Genomic DNA, 16,302 nt, shown 5'->3' with positions numbered 1-16,302 from the left:
ACCACTTAGCGACTTGAAACATGTACCTATCGATTCCTGCGATAATTTAGAACAATATTGCCGAAGAAAGTTTTCAAAAATATCCTTTCGTTCGGTCACAAAAAATTTTTGAATTAATTAAAATTTGGACCGAATTAGTAGGCATTTTTATCCAACCACACCACACGCGTCATCACGTTCAATAACTGCGCCATCACGTTCAATGGCTGCGACTTCACGTTCGGTAGCTAGGCGCGAAATGGTTTTTAGTCATGTAACTCTATTGTAAATAAAACATGTAAAATACTGGGAAAAAAATTTAATAAAAAACGTTTTAATAACTAACCAATGGTTTTACTAACCCTGCTCTTGATTTACGCTACGACAGAGCTATTTTTAGATAACATAAGGAAATTGCGCTAAAATTGTCACTAGACTTTTTAATTACCTTGTTTATAAAACGCGAAATAACGTCTTAAATTAGTTTTTAACATTGCTTTTTTATAATGCAAAAGTGTGACGTCGTACCATCTGAACCCCCACCCCCTCATCACACACCGTCACAAAATTACGGACCTCACCCCTTCGAGTTTGTCGTCATTTATGGACGACCCTTTACCGGTGAATGGACTAAGGCTATCTAAAATTGTTTTTTATTGAAAGAGTGATCGCACATCGACGCTGTGTATCTCTCGATTTTAGTACACACTATCTATCTATATACTACTAAAACTCAACTTTGTTTACATGTTTGAATATTTATTTGTTTGCCTGATCGAAAATTGTGATATGTTCGACTCTATCTGGAGAGCTGTAAAATAGTATGTAGGTAGAGAATAATTTTTTAATGCAGACAGACTGTTAATCACAAATTTATTTAAAGACGTTAATTAATTTATTGATTTATTCATAGTTAAATTAACCGTATTTTTTTAAAAATGTTAATACTTTGAATAAACTTTGTGGGGATAGTGACGTCCCTTGATGTGTTTACTTTTTGGTTCAATAAAAATGGCGGACCCCATCATAGACTTTGTGGCCCATTCAAAAGTTTAACGCGTTACAAAGCTAATTTTCTGCCGGCTATAACTTAAACAATACGTCCGTTTGCTGTATTTATTACGTTCCAACACTTATATCAATTTTCAACTGTCTTTTTCATTTAGTTTTACGATAAATTTCTCTAGATCTAAAGATCAGATGTCGAAGGAAAGTTATGAATCTAGCTAGCCTAGATCTAGCCTAGATCTAGGTCACTACTAGACTTAATGTAAATTCTACATCTAGAATCTATTTCAGGCCTTAATACATCTAGAATCCATTTCAGGCCTTAATTATTTTATATAAATCTTTGTTTGGCTAATTTAAGATTAAATTTAACTAGACTTAGATCTAGATCTATGCGCGGAGACTCAAAAGTATAGTATAAAAATTCATTTGTGACGTCACGAGTGAATAGCTAAGTTGGTAGCGTAGCCCGCTCTCATGTGGGTGGCACAGGTTCTAGACCAATATGTCAATGATATTTTTTTTCAATTTTTTTTTTTTTAGATGTGAATGATAAAGTTGCCTATCTGAACTTGGCAGGATACAGGGCAGGTGAAGTAGAGTTCATCTGTTTCTTTGTCCTAAGCATATGAAAAGATAGTGTGGTCAAAGACATGCTCGGCTGGAATCGTTTTTTAAACGATAAAAATATGTTGTCTGAGACTTGGCGGGACACTGGGCAGGTGAAGTAGAGTTGAGTAGGTCACATGTGACGTCAGTATATGAAGGGATAGTCCGAAATCGGTGTTTTCGGTGTTTTTAAAAGATAAGAAACATATTTTTGAATGTGGGGTCTGTTTTTTGTGACGATAAGTGACACTGCAGTAGCGTAGCGAGGAGGGGGGGGGGGGGGCGGGAGGGGAGGCGGGGGGGGGGGGGGGGGAAGGGGAGGCGGGGGGACGTGGAGGGGGGAAGGGGGGGCGGGGGGAGGTGGAGGGGGGAAGGGGGGGGCGGGGGGACATATGTTGGGGCGCCAAAATGGTTTGGAAAAATAAATTGAAAGGTTGAGGGGGGTTCAAATCGAAAGTTTGAGTGGGGGGGGGGTGCACATCAAAAGTTTGAGGGGGGGGTTGAAAATCGAAATCTTGGGGGGGGGGGGGGTTAAAATCGAAAAGTTTGTCCCCGGGCGCCGGGAAGGGTCGCTATGCCTCTGAGTGACAGACGTGATGTTTTTTTATGGATGACCCCCGAAACCCACAGTTATCCAACGGATGACGGGTATTCTAGTTTTCCCTAAAGGTAATCAGAGGTTGGAGGCAGTCATAAAATATTTCTTACTCATTTGACACAAATACGACCGAACGCAACATGGCGCGACCACTTTATTTTCATGCTAAAAGCGCTTCTACGCTATTTACGCTTATTAAATATAGAACACTGAAAGATTCGTTTCAAAGTTGGCACGCGGATCAAGACTTTACTTGAAGACCATGCAATATGCCATTAAATTTTACTTAATTGGATGCCTAATTATTTTTTATGCGCAATGAGAAATGTAATGTGTAATTTTCTGTGTGTGCACATGTTCTATTTTAGTCCTGTTCTTTTCTGCGCAATTGTTCTTTCTCTTTGATACAGTGTCACATTCATCATTGCTGAGGGATCTGTGTACTATGTTCTGTGTGCGTCATTTTTTTATTAGCGCATTTTTCAGTTTTGCGCAAATTTCTGTTAGCGCATCACTCTGGTCGGCCTAAAAGAAGAAATAGCTGCCGAACAAGATGGCTGCACACATTGTTTCATTAGAGGGTGTTCTCTGTGCAACTTTTAGGAGCATTGATGAACTGGTCGTAGTGGCAGATTTCATATTCATACTGGAACCGTATTGACAAGGGTCCAGTTGTCGGGAGCCAAAATGACCGGGCCGTTGGCAAAATATTTCCACCTACCTGTTTAACTTTTATGCTAGTCGCATGGAGCCAACTGATCACCTCTTGAGGTTAGCAACAAACATTGTCGCACAAGGGCGGGTCATGCAGACGAGATTTGACGTCGTACTGTGAACGTTGACTTGTGGGTGGGGGAGTATGAGTTTCACCATATTTTATGGCTCCGGCTATTCGTACTTTACTACAAATAGCCCTATGAAGGCTATTCGTACTCTGACCAATCAGCGTGAGGCATTTTTTCTGTTATTCTTGAATTCCCTTTTTCATGCTGTAGGCCTATAGATCGAGAACTAATTCTTTTTTAGATCTAACCTTTTCACTTACCCTAAACCTAACGCCTCGAAAACAAACTAGCCAATGCACAACACTTCGACCACAGGAACAGTTACAACGAGCTTCAAAATTGGAATCTCAACACAAGCTAATAAAAACAATTATGCACGCATGCGCAGGACAATGAATTTTAAAATTAACTTGATTGGTCGGCTAAAAATAGCGAAGTACGAATAGCCTTCTGAGGGCTATTTGTAGTAAAGTACCAAATAGACACTCTTTTATATTTTTTTTAGAATTTTTACCAATGTCGGCCTTATGGCTGTCTTCCCTTTTTAGTCAGTCGGTCTTCAGTCTTCCACCACCCCTTATACACATGCTTCAAGTGGCGCCCAGCACTCTACTTAATTACAGTACGCATTTTTAAACATTCACACAGAGAAGACATAACTATGAATAACAGATTCAATTCTTTATTGGTCTTTTATAGGTCTTAACTATTAGACATAAATGATTACACCAAAGATTCAATTACCATAGGCTAGTATTGCACACTGCATCAACTAACAATACACACGAAAACCTACAGCTAACTTACTATGTAGCTCTTACTACGATTCAATATTATTAAAACATTATTAGATATAAAATGTAACTATATTTAAAGGCTAATTAACTAGACGCGTACAATATAGAGTCTATCGTCGACCGGCTAAGCAAATAATTCCTCAACAGTATGGGGTGGATCTAGTGGTCGATAAACTAAAGGTACTAATTGTAGCCTATATCAAAGGCTTAGTAGATATTAGAGGTTACAAATTTAAATTAGAGCTGCATTACAGAATTTTAAACATTTGATAAGAAAATAAATGGCTGAGTTGTTTTATATATATTGTTTTCCTGTCTATATCGATTGTAAGTAAACGGTAGCTCCCCCACCCCATTAGAATTGGGTCAAAATTAATTACCAAATTTGCCTCTAACGTACATTGTTAACTATAATTTATTTTAAAAAATTAAGTGGTCAAGCTGAATGATCTTGTTAGGTCTACTGTCTTAATGCTAGAGCCTCTAGTAGAGGACTGTTGTGTCTACCGTCTTAAGTTGCCGCACCGGATGATCCCGACCTAGCGATGCCACTGGCTTGGAGTGATAAAAATAATTAAGTAGCCTTAAAGCTAAAACAATTATTTTAACGTTCTCTGGATTTGCAACCTCTCTTCTGAAGTTCTTATAACATTGATTTAAAAATATCAAATTTATGAATTATTTTCAAGTTGTTTTTTTTTTGTTTACGGTCGTTTTGGTTGCAAAACCTAAAAAAAAAATGTAAAAAAAAATGTGATGTCAACAATGATAAAAGGAAAGATTCTGGTCAACTCTGCAATGTCTAGTACCGGATCTAGACTTAAGTATAATAAATTTAACAATACGGTTTCTATTGCTGCTAAATTTCAATAGAAATATTGAAATCAAGTTATATATTAAATTATTATCATATTTAAATTCGTTAATATTGCAGTATATGAAAGTGTGGTAATATGTACAGTGGAAAAGAAACGGCTGGGCTATAAGGGTTAAATACTAGATCTAGAATAATAATATACTCACCAATATGACGCCATTTTTTATACGATGACACTAGGTTTGAGCTCTAGTAGGAAGTCTTTGTATTGTAGAGAATCAGTTACTCCTTTGTCTATGTAGTAATAATGTACACAATGTATTTACTGAACCATTCGGTCACCAAAGCTGTTACTATAACATTCTTTTTTTTCTCCGTTTGTAAAGCCGAAATATGCACACAGAGCAACACATACGATTGCCTCGTAAACTCACAAAAATTAAAGGATAGCACTCCGGTCATTCACATTACAACTTTGGACTTAGGTTACCCTGTAACTGTAACTTTGAGAAAGAGGCACAATTTCAGCATTTAAAATTTTATCAGGTTTAAATTTTAACTGAAAACGATTCAGTCCTGACTAATAGGGGAGGGGTGTCATTCATAAATGACGTCACACCTCAGCCTACAACCCCCCTCAACATTGCTGTTGGATTTATTTTTTTTAAATATCGATATTTTTCCAAAATCTTGTCAGAACTCCGTCAACATAGTATTTTAATACATTCCTATTAGAATTTATTAAAACAGTTTTCTAAAACGCGAAATAACGGCTAAAACTCGTTTTCTAACATTGCTTTTTTATAATGCAAAAGTCTGACGTCCCATCATCTGAACCCCCCTCCCCCCTACGAGTGTGACGTCATTTATGGATGACCCCCTAGCCTATATTAATATATATATTGTAGGTTTACAAGCCTATAAAGTATATAGTTTCTCGTTTACGGTGGAGTGGGAGCATTTATTAGAAGTTTTTATTTACTTTTTTTCCGTTTCTTTTAATTTACAGATCAACACATTCACACGTATTATAGTAATTGTACTATTTGTAAACATTAGGTTTTTTTTTTAATGAATAATTCGAGGTAACTGATGGAACTTGCAATAATTTTATTACAAACAGTGCTGCGAATTGCGAATATTTAAAACAAACATTTAAAATACGTTATTTACCCGTTGATTAAGTCTATAGCAGCACGGCTCGTAATGTATAAATTATTCAATTTATTGAGCAATCTCAAAGTGCAAAGCGACAATGTAGATCTAAGGAAGCGAAAGGCATGAGTGTAACTAACAGCAAGTGCATAGGTTTTGGGTACAGAGGCGTAGTGAGGGGGGGGGACATATGTCCCCGGGCGCCGAACTTAGGGGGGGGGGCGCCAAATTGAAAGTTTGAGGGGGGGGGGGGTGGGTGCAAATGAAAAGTTCAAGGGGGGGGGGGTGTGCAAATCGAAAATTTGAGGGGGGGTGCAAATCGAAAGTTTGAGGGGGGGGGGGTGCAAATGAAAAGTTCAAGGGGGGGGGGATGTGCAAATCGAAAATTTGCTCCCGAGGGGGGCGCCAAATTGAAAGTATGTCCCCGGGCGCCGGGAAGGGTCGCTACGCCTCTGTTTGGGTATCTAATCTATTTAAGATTTTCATGTTCGAGCCCATGTGGACAGACATCCACACCAGTAGACTTGGTTGTCGTACATAAATAATATTTGTATGAATATGATGCATACAATTAATGTTCGATGGGAACATCGGTCACTGAAACAGGTGAACTCTACTTCTCCCGCCCTAAGGACCGTAGGGCAAGGGGGAGATAAATAAAGCTGGGACAGACTACCATTTGCTTCGTAAAAAATTTTGTAATCACGTATTTAGGGCTGCCTACAACCCAAAAACAATTTAAGAAAAAGAAACAAATGCATATATTTCCCCCAAAAGATGATCTTGTCAGTTACTAAAGTTACTTTCAATATTTATGACCAAAAAAAAATCAGATAAATATAAAATCGACTGAAGTTAAATTTTACATCATCGCTACACTTTCATTTTCAATAATGATGGTAATCGGTTACATTCTCACTCCACGATTTATTTTAAAGAACTTGACTAGATCTAGATGTAATTGAGATTTGTGCCTAGATCTAGATCTTCGTAGGCTGCTTGGAGAACAAATGTATAGATTAGATTACTTGTTCTAGATTAGATATAGACCATGAACCTGAGTTGCCACAAGCAAAATTTTAAAAAGGAACTGCAACAACCCCTTCCCTTTAATTTGCGAAGACATTTAATTTTTTTTGGAGGGCATTATCACCCTAATTAGTGGACAGCCCTGCTGTAAACATACATTTAGTTTACTGCCTACCTGAACTACAGAATAAATCAAGTTGTTCCACCCAACTAATTCAAATATACATTTAGTTTACTGCCTACCTGAACTACAGAATAAATCAAGTTGTTCCACCCAACTAATTCAAATATACATTTAGTTTACTGCCTACCTGAACTACAGAATAAATCAAGTTGTTCCACCCAACTAATTCAAATATACATTTAGTTTACTGCCTACCTGAACCACAGAATAAATCCTTGTTACAAACAATTCTGCAGGCACAAACGACCAATATATTTATGACTTAAAACGTTTAATTTAGTTCAACTGTCTTGGTACCTAAAAACAACTTCCATCCACAGAAGTCAAAACCAAGTAGATCTACATTATATGCCATTAATTTTCATTAAATATAATGCTACGGAAACAAATCCTTAATTTTTTGTTCTCCATTTTGGTACTCTGGAACAAAATACAAACAAGGTTGTCCACTTTTAATATCACCTGCAGAAAACAGATGACTTAGAAACCTGGACTAGATGCCATTTAGCAGGCCTACCCTTGATCAAGTCCAAATTAGCAGTGGAGTATCACAGTCATAGCTATTAACAATTATTTACAGATATAAATACTTAATACTGTTAAGTTTGATTATTTAACCCTTTCTTTTAAATTGTATAACCAAGCTTTAGTTAAACGTAAATTCCTTGATTTGGAATTCATAGGTTTATAGTTTTAGACCTGAAAACTATTTGCAGTAGGCTATGATCTTAACATAAAAATATAATTGCCACCTTTAAATTTTTTAAGCGAATCTCACTTTTACTTTACTGATTGCACGCTTTTTGCCATACACAAGTTGTGTACTACCATATACCTAGAGTTACCTTACACCACAATGTTTTGTATTACTCACTATAATGCATGGTCCACGTTACACCACAATGTTTTGTATTACTCACTATAATGCATGTTCCACGTTACACCACAATGTTTTGTATTACTCACTATAATGCATGGTCCACGTTACACCACAATGTTTTGTATTACTCACTATAAAATGCATGGGCCACCTTACACCACAAGGTTTTCTAATATCATTAAACACACCATACACCACAAAATTTTGTATTACTAACCATAACACTAGTAGTCACCACAAGGCTGGATTAAACTAAAGGAATTCACATCCAGATGCGTCTAGCTACAAGTTGAAACAACTTTAATGTTTCCACTTATATCCCCATCACTTAGTGTTTTTATGCTTGCCAGTTTACAGAACAATTTGCATAGTAACCAAAAACACATTTTCATTTTTAACAGTACTGACCGCAGATTAAAATTAACCACAACACACTCAGATTATTAGAGCTGTCTGATCACATCTTACACAAAATTCCATACTGTATTCAAGTAGAGTAATATGTTTATTGATCTATTAGTTCTAAGGATACACAAACCACCGCATACTAATATGGGCTCTATAAAAAATAATAGGGGGGAAAACAAATGACAACATTGAAAAATGAACTTTTATAGAAATAAAAAGTGGGATCATCCTTGAGAAATTATAGTATGCACAATGATTCACTTTGGTCTCAAATGAAGAAAAGAACATGTATATACACACCACTATCTCCACAAATGGAAAAAAGCATTAAATATTCACATGCACATCATTGCAGTTCAACAAACCTATTATTTTAAAATGGCAATCATGAAATCTTGCACATTACCCTTACTATACTTCTTCTCAGCTAGTCATTATAAATGTATAGCACTATTATTAGATTTGCTTTATGAATAAAACCACAACAATGAAATCACATCATAATATACTTAAAGCACTACAATATAAAGACCACTTCCCAGTAAAGCACAAAATAATCCAATAACACAGTTCACTGGTTCAGTGCCTGTATCAATAAATCATTTTAAGAATTAATATACAATTAAACTGCCTTATTTTGTCCAACAAGATTGATAACACTGCATGTACGAAGATACACCACATTTCCATGAAATGGCCTAATACATGAATTATTAACATTTTCTCCATAAACAGAAGCCTTGACTTGTGTGTACCAGTAGAACCTGTGGGGGGAAAATGTAACACTCTACAATGCAAGCAGTAAATGGCTATAAAAAATAAATATGCTCAATAGTTAAAGTAAACAAAATGTATTTGAATTAAATATTTAAATTAAAATGTATACAAAATTTGACTTACTTCTAGTACTAGTAATGTATAACTGTTACATATATTAAAACTATTAAGGACAAAAAGAAACACCACAATTGCCTTTTATTTTTATAATTCTTTTCATACTTATTTGGTTATCTATTTTTAACTTATGTAACTATATGAATGTGGAAATGTATTTTGGTGTAGGCCTACTATATTGCCATGATTAAAGAACAAGAAATGTATAAATATTTATAACCTATTGACTGAAGTATTCCACTATAATTCTAATATCAACTACGAGCCGGCCCGCGGCATAACATACGCCGCTATTTAGTTGTTTCTAATTTTCAATAATTCATAATTTGTGAATTCGACAGTACCAACGCTGACACTGAAAATATTTCTTTAAAACACTATAAGTAGCTCGTTAAGGACCATAACCCCCCCCCCCCTCCCTACGTTTAAAATCGTTGGCTCTGCTTGTAAACATTTAGAGTGAACACAGCTCACTAAAACCATGTAGGGGTGGGGAGGTAGGGAGAGCGTTTGCAGCTTGTTTTCTAACGGCTCGAAGAGGAGGATTATATATATAGATCTTACTTTCTGTTTAATCAAAAATCATTTCTGAATATTATTAACCCTTGGTTCCAACCACTAATAGTACATTATATGTATAGATATATATGTGTCTTTTAAGCACTACTACACCTTTTATCAGAGTGGCATGAAACTTTGGGAAGTTGTTGAGAATGCTCCTGGGGAGGTTTCAGCGAGAATGGTTTTTCAATTTTCACAGAGGTAGCACTCTGGCAAGGTGCGATTCGATTCTTCACTATACAAGGTATAAAAAAATTTAAGTCGATTGTGGTTTATCACAGTTTATCCAATTGCTATGAAAATTTCTTTGGGGAGTCTATTAAAACACTCCAGGGGAGGTTTCTGCAAAAAAAAAATCTTTTTTTTTTTTAAAATTTCACAAGGGTTGCGCGATTTTTATATATATACGGTATGTAAAAATTAAAAGTCGGATACGGTTTAACACCATTCATCCAAGTGCCATGAAACTTTAGGGAGTTGATGAGAATACTCATGTGAGGTTTCTGAGAAGAAAAACAAATTAAGATTTTTTACAACATATGGTTTGGTGCCCCTAGTTCTCGAGCGGCCATCTTAGCACTTGGTATCCGTTAATTGGGCTTTCTGCATAGTGGGTAAGGGGTACCACTATATTCACAGTAAAAACGCAACAGATGCAGCCTGCTGTGTCCTGGTGATTGTGTGACCAAAAGCGCCCGGGCTCCCCTGATAGCACTATGGCAGCTACCTTTGTTTTAAAAGAAGAATATACACTAAAGACAAGATAGACAATAATCGTTGACTATATCATCTGGATGCGATTTGATGTCCCGGGCTATCTCGTGAGCACTGTAGTGTCTATGTTAATTTTAAATAGCACCTTACAATATTGACATGATGAAACACGACGTGTATACAAATATATACACACACATATACTTAAAGCACAAAAACGAACCGCAAATGACAACACAACAGCAAACAAAAATGTAAACAATATAACGCAGTACATAAACTAGAGGTATCAAAATGATTATTTAAAACGGTCTCAGAGCTTTTTTGAAAGTTGCTATGTCAAGAACTCACGATTCTAAGATAGCTGGTACTAAATTTGTTCATATATTTCAAGTAGTAAAAAAAGTTATGACGTTTTAAAAAGTTGGTTTTTAGCATTTTTTAAACACCCTAAGGGGTGCCATGTTTGAGAGGTTATATCTGTAAAAGTTTATGTCACAAACAGAATCTTTTGAACTCAACACAAACACTCATACAAAGAAAACAGACTCAATTTTTTTCAAACCTCAAAAATAAGTACATTATTGAATTTTAATTCAAAGAACATTTTGAAAACATGTGTGCTTTTGTGTAAGTATAGAAATTATTGGTGATTTCTATCAAACATACACAACTGGTGTTCTTTATGTCCCCTTTTAATTTTATCATTAAGTAAGAGAAGACAATTTAGTAGCAATTAATTCAAAAGGTATTTTATCCTGTTTGAAAACAAATTCAGTTTGCTCTTTAAGAATGTGGTTTGGGTTAAGTTAAAACCAGTAAGCTTGGGACATAGATTTTTACAGATACCTTTCAAACATGTCTTTTTAAAACAACGTTAAAATATTTAAAATATTTTTTAATGGCGTAACTTTTTTACTGTTTAAGAAATCATCAAGCTATCACAAGTTTTTGACATAGCAATATTTAGAAAGCTCTGGGACCATTTTAAAACTGAAGTTTCGGTGGTTTTTGTGTAATATTATTCTAAAGACTTTAACAAGACAGAATCAGAACATATTTTAAACCAATGGGTGACCAAAACATGAGGCTTCCTACTTCTACAGAATGATTTTAAGATTGTGAAACTAAGCAAGCAAGATTGACTTTTGTAAAAACAATCATTATAAACTGATGAGAATATGGATAGTTCATAAATGGACTTAAATAATTGCTAAACTCTAAAAATCTTCAATGAATGAAATTCAATCTTAATCAAGTATAATACTCACAATACTTTTAAAGTCTTGGATCTTGGATTACTGGTTTCTTTATAATTAAATCTGAAATTAAAAATTTAACTTTGAAAAGAAAACGTCAAGTCAAGTACCCTTTCGAACTACCCAGGTGAAGTAGAGTTGACCTGTTTCAGTGAACTCTGCACATGAAGGTATAGTGTGGTCAACACTATGCTTAGCCACTAATACTTTCTCTAAAATGAAGCTGAGTGGACTCAGCAACATGTTCTATGGACAAGAACCCGAGATTCAAACTCAAGTTTTGGGTTAGCAGTTGTATTCGCTCTACCATAGATTCATGCCATACCCTTGTGAAAAGAAATATCCCAATTTAGTATTAGCCCATTATACTCTCAAAAAAAAAAATCTATATATATATAATTCTCTTCATGGGGACCATACGAGACACAGCACAGCTTGGCCGTTCCTACCTCGCTTGCTAGGCATATTGCTACCATCCTCATCCCCACCTGTCAGGCGAGCTATGGTTCACCCCGAACGTTTACAATAGTAGAGCCGGCTTGAACAGGTGACGGCTATTAGGGGCAGATAATTTAGTTTTTAAACTATTTGAAACTATCAAACTAAGGGGAGATAAGTTCATTGTCGACTGTAAACGGCTGCTTTCACTGGGCGGGGCAGTGTCGAATTCACAAATCATGAATTGATAAGTAGAAAATAAAACACCTAAATAGCGGTGTATGCTACATCAGCTCACATGTTTTAGATCTTGGGAGAAGTATTATTTAAAATGTGATAATAAAAATTTGTAAGTGGTTGTTTTTTATTTTAAATTTTGATTTGAAGATTTTTTTTTTTATTTGAAAGGAAAGCCAAAAAAATGAGCTTATCACAAAAATAAATTAGGTGAAAAGGTAGTTTTTGTTTTGGTCAACAATAATGACCAGGTCACAACTAACTCTACAATAGCCACAACTTACATAAAAACGCATATCCAGTCCAGATAAATGAGCCAACTATGTCTAAGTTTGTGTTCCAAATGGTAGATCTAGATGCATCTGGGATTCAAAAACACCTGTAGAACCTTCCACAACTCACAAAAAAAGTATATACAATAATGTATACAGAGGTACTTCTACTTTACATTTATATTTGTAGAAAAATGTACATATTTTTAAGATTATTCCAGAGAAAGAATTATGGTTAGACATTATTGTTTCTACATCAAAATGAATATGGTAAAAATAAAAGCCTTTAAAAATGTACATTTCTACACAGGGCTAAATTGTTTTAGTTTATTAGATTCTACTCCTTATCCTAAGCCTATGATAAAAACAATGATTTTAAGAGGAAATCTCAACAATAAATTACACACCCAGTACATACAATTTAAAACCAAACATTCAAATACCAGTAAATACATTGTCTAGTTAAATCGTTGCTACTTAAAATTAAAAATACCACATTTTGTAATTTAAGTTTTGGGGCTTTTTAAAAAAAAGAAATATAAGTAGAGCTGAGTTGATCTTTTTTATTCCAATATTTGGACTAGCAGTTTAAATTAGTTTAATAATATATGAAATTAGCTCTACAATGGTATGGGTTAAGTTAGAGTTAAATTCATTACAAACTAGTTTTATGGTATGGTTCTATTATTAGACTTCCTATCATACAAATGTAAAATATGTGGACAACTAAGTAGGCCTATTTATAATATTCATAGATAATGATTACTGCTATTTAAAGTAATAATATAACCCAATAAAAATATAGATATTTTAGAAATGAGCGAATTTATCAAGAACATTTTCAATTTTAGCGTGTTTGTAGGTGTGTGGTCCTATCTAGTTTTAAAATCAAACAGTCCAAACTGAAACTACAGCTTAAAGTGCACAACAGGTTAGCATAAATTAAATATAATTTTTGTAATTTCACTAGGTCTACAGCATCACACCCTATGGCTTACTAACTTAATTACAGAGAAGTATAATTTAAGAATAGAAAAATATTTACGTAGCTGCCAAAAATTAAAAGATTAGGTTTTTAATTACAGAAAATTGGAAGTTAAAAATTACAAAACAAACTGTAACAATTTAAAATTTTAGTACACATACAGCATTCATTTAACAATGGGAGATAAAAATACTTAAGCAGCTCCATTGACGACAACAACAACAAGATAATCTTCCTTTGTTGTCTCTGGAGATAATTTTGGTGCTCGATTCCTTAAAAAATTAAATCCAAAATCACATGGAGGAAATGCATGTAAAACCCCAACATCTTTCTTTCCTTGTATTGGAATTGGAGGCAACGAGATGACCCCAGCTGCTTCTTTTTGCTTTAAATATGTTACAAGATTTTTAAGTGGACGCTGCTGAATAGGCGCTGCACTATCTTCATAATTAGTTAGAGAACTCGGCATAGCTAAAAGAATACAATGACCACGAGGCCCAGCAACTTGAATACGGCGACCAACATCATCTAGTTTAGGTTGGTCTAACCGTAAACGCTGAGTTATTTTTAAAACAGGTGATTCAGTTGATGTCGGATCTCGCATAAGTGTATCAACCAATGTAACATCCCCTCCAACAACATGCATACGTGTTGCAAATGCAGAGCTTTTTAAAATAAGAGCACCATTCCAAGCTACTGGTAACATCTTTGCCAAATCCGCTAATGTACGACATTGATTATCGATAAAATCCCCATTAGGACTAGGTGCCCTGTAATCTCTTCTTTCAGATAAATGTCTTTCTTCCTCACGTGATGGGCCTCTGTCATCTCTGTAGTCTCCTCTTGCTCTTTCTGGTGATCGAGGAGCACCTACATGATAAGGACCCTTAACATAATCTGGAGTGCGCTCCCGTCTTCTTTCATAATGATATTCATCATGTCTGCGACCATCATCACGGTAAGCTTCAGGTGGTGGTCCCCTATAATCACGATTTTCACGCTGCCATTCTTCATATCTCTGTCGCTCTGGACCCTCCAAGGGACCACGTGGCGTCTCTCTCCATAGACCTGGTGGGCGCTCTGGTGGGGGACCATAAGTGCGGTCTTTAGGTGGAGGATAATGGTAGTCAGGCAAGCTGTGACTTCTGCTAATATGATCTTTTTCTCCAAAATCCAGCCTTAATCTTCGTTCTGGGCCACCTAGTGGATAACCACGCATTTGCTGACAAGCTGCTTGTGCAGCATCTATACTATCATAAACCACATAAGCAAAGTTTTTATTTCTTGGCCATTCAATATGTACAATAGCACCAAACCTGTCAAATTCTCTTTCTAATGTTTCAACTGTAACCCAAGGTCCAAGACCACCTACCCATACAACTGTTGTGGGTGTCACTTTCCCATAACCAATTTTGCATTGAAATCTACCAATATACTTTCCAGACATTTCTACTTTAGCTCGATGAGCACAGTCCAGATTTATATATTTGATGAAAGCAAAAGCATTTCCTGTATTTCGGATGGGCCTTTTTATGTCAACATCTTCAACCATTCCGAATTTCCCAAAAATATTCCGCAAGTCAAAATCAGTTATGTTTACATCAAGATTACCTACAAAGAGAGTTCTAGTTGCTTTATCATCATATTCTGGATCAACATGATCTAAATGATAAGGAAATTTTTCACTTTTTCTCTCACCTTCAGGTGGTAAACTTCCAGGAGGAGGGGGACCTGTTCGATAGTCATCTCGACCACCATACGGTGGTACATCAGGAGGTGGTGGCCTTCGGTCATAAGGTGGTGGTGAGTGTCGACTGTAAAAACTAGGATCTGTTGGCAGTCTGCCACTGTTGCTACCACCAGGTGGTAAAATATTGCGACTGGGACTAAGATTGCGTCTTTTGTTAAATACCGGATTGATTTTAAGTTCTCTATCAAACAAGAACTTTATGCCATTCATCAGGGCTTCCCTTGCATCTTCTGGATAACGAAAATTAAGATAAGCAACACGCTGATCATTGGACATTGTTATTTTAACATTCATTTCACCAAACCTTTTATAGTTGTCAATTAAACAATCTCTAACAATCTGATCCGGAACTTTGCTAGGTATACCACTAATGTAAAGTGATCTATAATCATTATTTTCTGGTAACCACCGAGTTTGTGCTTGATATGGTGCTCCCTGGGGTGGTGCACGATTTTCAAATTGTCTAGGCGGGGGGCCATCGTGAACTAAAAATTCAGAACGGTAAACAGGACGCGGACCCGGTGGGGCATCGCGTGGATCATACTTTCCTCGGCTTCCTCCGTAACTATCGCGTCTTTCAAAGTCTGAAGGGCTCAATCTATCGCGAATATCATGTTCTGGTCCATACCCGGACCTTGATCTCTTGCTCATAGGTGATCCTTCTCGATCCATGCTGCGTTTAAGAACACTCGACATGTTTGACCAGGCTATAATTTATAATCCTAATTCTAGACTCCAGATATACCTTGGTACAGAAACCCTGAAATGTTGTCATTACACAGGATGCATAGTACCTAGACCTATATTCATACGCTCATAATGAGACTCGCCATTATGCAGGCAGATTTCGCTACAATATGAAGCCAGAAAAATATTTTTAATATGTTAATAATATTTAATCAAACATGTTAAAATAAAATTAATTCTTTGATGTAAAAATGTA

General features: G+C 35.8%; 1 protein-coding gene across 2 annotated transcripts; it reads right to left on the bottom strand.

The window, feature by feature from the left end:
- Positions 1-6,122: 6,122 nt before the first annotated feature.
- On the bottom strand, positions 6,123-16,158 carry LOC131927505 (RNA-binding protein spenito). 2 transcript variants are annotated; one of them, XM_059283187.1, is made up of 4 exons: positions 12,637-16,158; positions 11,690-11,740; positions 9,816-9,939; positions 6,123-9,013 (listed from the first exon to the last, which is right to left on the bottom strand). In XM_059283187.1, exon 1 carries the CDS (start codon positions 16,053-16,055, stop codon positions 13,803-13,805), a length of 2,253 nt encoding a protein of 750 aa, XP_059139170.1. In that variant the 5' UTR covers positions 16,056-16,158; the 3' UTR covers positions 6,123-9,013; positions 9,816-9,939; positions 11,690-11,740; positions 12,637-13,802. The 2 variants fall into 2 exon arrangements, with proteins under 2 accessions (XP_059139170.1, XP_059139169.1); XM_059283186.1 differs by lacking the exon at positions 9,816-9,939.
- Between the last annotated feature and the right edge of the window lie 144 nt (positions 16,159-16,302).

Source organism: Physella acuta, unplaced genomic scaffold (genome assembly GCF_028476545.2).
Source record: "Physella acuta isolate Inbredline_101_S28 unplaced genomic scaffold, ASM2847654v3 ptg001411l, whole genome shotgun sequence".
Lineage (NCBI taxonomy): Eukaryota > Metazoa > Mollusca > Gastropoda > Physidae > Physella > Physella acuta.
Note: the sequence above shows the minus strand (reverse complement) of the source record. Positions and strands in the feature narration are given on the sequence as shown.